The sequence below is a fragment of the Oryzias melastigma genome, linkage group LG2 (genome assembly GCF_002922805.2).
Source record: "Oryzias melastigma strain HK-1 linkage group LG2, ASM292280v2, whole genome shotgun sequence".
In the NCBI taxonomy this organism is placed as follows: domain Eukaryota; kingdom Metazoa; phylum Chordata; class Actinopteri; order Beloniformes; family Adrianichthyidae; genus Oryzias; species Oryzias melastigma.
This window is the reverse complement of record NC_050513.1, coordinates 14,464,899-14,467,319: the sequence shown is the minus strand read 5'-3', so window position 1 is coordinate 14,467,319 and position 2,421 is coordinate 14,464,899. Positions and strand designations below refer to the sequence as shown.

Genomic DNA, 2,421 nt, shown 5'->3' with positions numbered 1-2,421 from the left:
TTATAATGATAAATCCAAATTTTTTAACAATAAATTAATGTTTTTAAAATTATTGAGAACAAATTTGTAAAATCATGAGAAAAAAAGTCGTAATTCTACAAGAATAAAGACATGGTAAAAAAAAAGTCAAATTAACGAGAATAAAGTATGAACAAAATCTCAGAATTTTACAAGAAGTTATAAGAAAAATGAAAGAAAAATAATGATAAACTTGTAAAAGTACAAGAAATTTTATTTTATTTTACAAGAATACATTCAGAATATTTAAAGGAAAAAAGTTCTAATTTTACAAGGCCAAAGCTGCTATAAGAAAAATATAAAGTTTATCTTTTAGATTAAATGAAAAAAACATGGATAAAGTTGTAAAAAATATAGTTTACAAGAATAAAGTTGTGATTAGAGCAAGTTTAAACTAAATCAATTGACAAAAATATGAGTAAAAAGTCATAATTTTACAAGAATGAAGGCGTTATCAGAAAAAAAGACGAGGATAAATTCATAATAAGAATAAGGAAAAAAATAATGAAAATGACGTAAAACTATGAGAAAAAAAAAATCGCAATTTTACAAGAATAGAGTTGTGATTTAAAAAAGTTAAAAAAATGAAATCAAGTCATAAAGATATGAAAAAAAGTCTTAATTTTTAAAGAATGTTGTCATGAGAAAAAAAGTTTTAAAAACATGACGAGTATAAATTTATGATGAAGAAAATAAAAAACAAGAATAAAGTTGTAAAATTATCAAGGAAAAAAAAGAGAAATTTTAAGAGAATAAGTTTAAAGGATTAAGAGTTAATTAGTCAATATTTTACAATAATAAAGATAAACTATAAAAAATGAAACATTGGATCAATTAACAAAAGTTCTGTAATTTATTAACAAGTGGATTTTTGAGTTGAGTAAACCATCAACTCTAAAATTTAACCAATTTTAAACCCAAAATTTGACAGCAAAATGTAAATGTGACAAGGTACACAACTGTTTCTGATCCAATCTTTCATTTTTTTCAGTGCGGATCGAGAATTTACAAGAAAAAAAGTCAATAACTTGAGAGGCAAAAGTCTGTATATTAAAAAAATATAAACAACTCGTACGATTTTATTTTCATAAATGTATGACTTTATTCTTGTAAGTATATGTTGTTATTTTTTGTCATGGCCCCCTAATACATCACCGTTAACGTGTGTTTTGGTGCATTACTGCCCCCTGGTGTCAACATCTTGTCATAATCAAGGTTAAACTTCTCTTAAAACTTCCATTTAAAACTGATGATTACCTACAACATATTTATGATATTTAACATTGTTTCCTCACACAGTTTAGTGAAGGTTTTTTACTCACATGCATTAGTGAATAGAACGACTGTTTGCCGGTGTAAAACAGGAAGTGGAACGGCCGTCGGTCCTCCCCCCACTGGACAGCTAAACCAAGAGAAGGAAAAACACGTTAGTGCAGTTCTGGTTTTACATTTAGAGGAGATTAAAAGAATGTGTCACAAACCTCTTTGCTTTGGGAAAATTTCATCTGGATGCTGGAGAGAACAGATCAGAAGATAGAAACGTCAAACATGTCTCTGATTCCACAATAAATCATTTCAAATGTAAAAATCTACAATAGACATTTCAAATAATAATAACTCTAAAGGTTGAGGAGTTTCACCTTCATCAGGGGCCGAGCTTTCTTCTCGAACAGGCCAGAAGGGAACAGGTAACTGATGCTCCTCTGAGGGAGAAAGGAGAAAAAAAAGATTTAAAAGCAGATCTTGACTTGGTTGCCGCGGCAACAGAGTTTTCATTGATGGACGGTGTTTGGGAGGTCAAAGAAAGTTGAGGGGAAAAAAAGTGAAAGTTTTTATTGTCCGGCGGTTCACGTGGAGTTCAGATCTGCTAGCGGGCCGCAGATGGCACAGAGGAGTCTTCCTCATCCTCTTCCTCTCTGTCGGCTCAATTAGGAAGGCAGCAGGTGCTGATGGGGGAGGGGGGGCTCCATCTAAGCTTGTCAAAACGACACAAAAATGCGGGAAAAGACAGAGGCTGAGGGGAAGGAGTGTGTGTTGAGGAGTGAGGGGCAGGAAGAGCCACACCTGTGAGGAGGCGCAATATGGAGGAGATCCCAGAGGGGAGAGATGGAGAGATGGATGCAACAAGAGAGGTAACGTGAAAATGACTAAACCTATGGAATCTAAACTTTAAAAAAAGTCAAATTTTTACAACATTTAAAGCTTTTATAGGTAAATGCAGGGGCGGAACTAAAGGGGAGCTGAGGGGCCCTTTGCCCCCACACTTGCCCTCCACAATTTTAATAAAAATGTGTTTCTTTATAGACTAAAATTAAGAAATCATCAAAAAGTTTTGTTTTTTTAAAGCATTGCAGAAACAACAAAGAGAACAACAAAAAAGATGAGTAATAACAAAACAAAACA

General features: G+C 32.5%; 1 protein-coding gene across 1 annotated transcript in view; it reads right to left on the bottom strand.

Moving 5' to 3' along the window:
• mrps9 (mitochondrial ribosomal protein S9) overlaps window positions 1-2,421 on the bottom strand; it is a 20,119-nt gene that overhangs the window by 8,820 nt on the left and 8,878 nt on the right. Inside the window, exons 3-5 of the mRNA XM_024288998.2 lie at window positions 1,659-1,721; window positions 1,500-1,530; window positions 1,341-1,420 (exon numbers count right to left, since the gene is read on the bottom strand). Coding sequence (XP_024144766.1) covers window positions 1,341-1,420; window positions 1,500-1,530; window positions 1,659-1,721 — 174 coding nt within the window. The remainder of the gene's footprint in view (window positions 1-1,340; window positions 1,421-1,499; window positions 1,531-1,658; window positions 1,722-2,421) is intronic.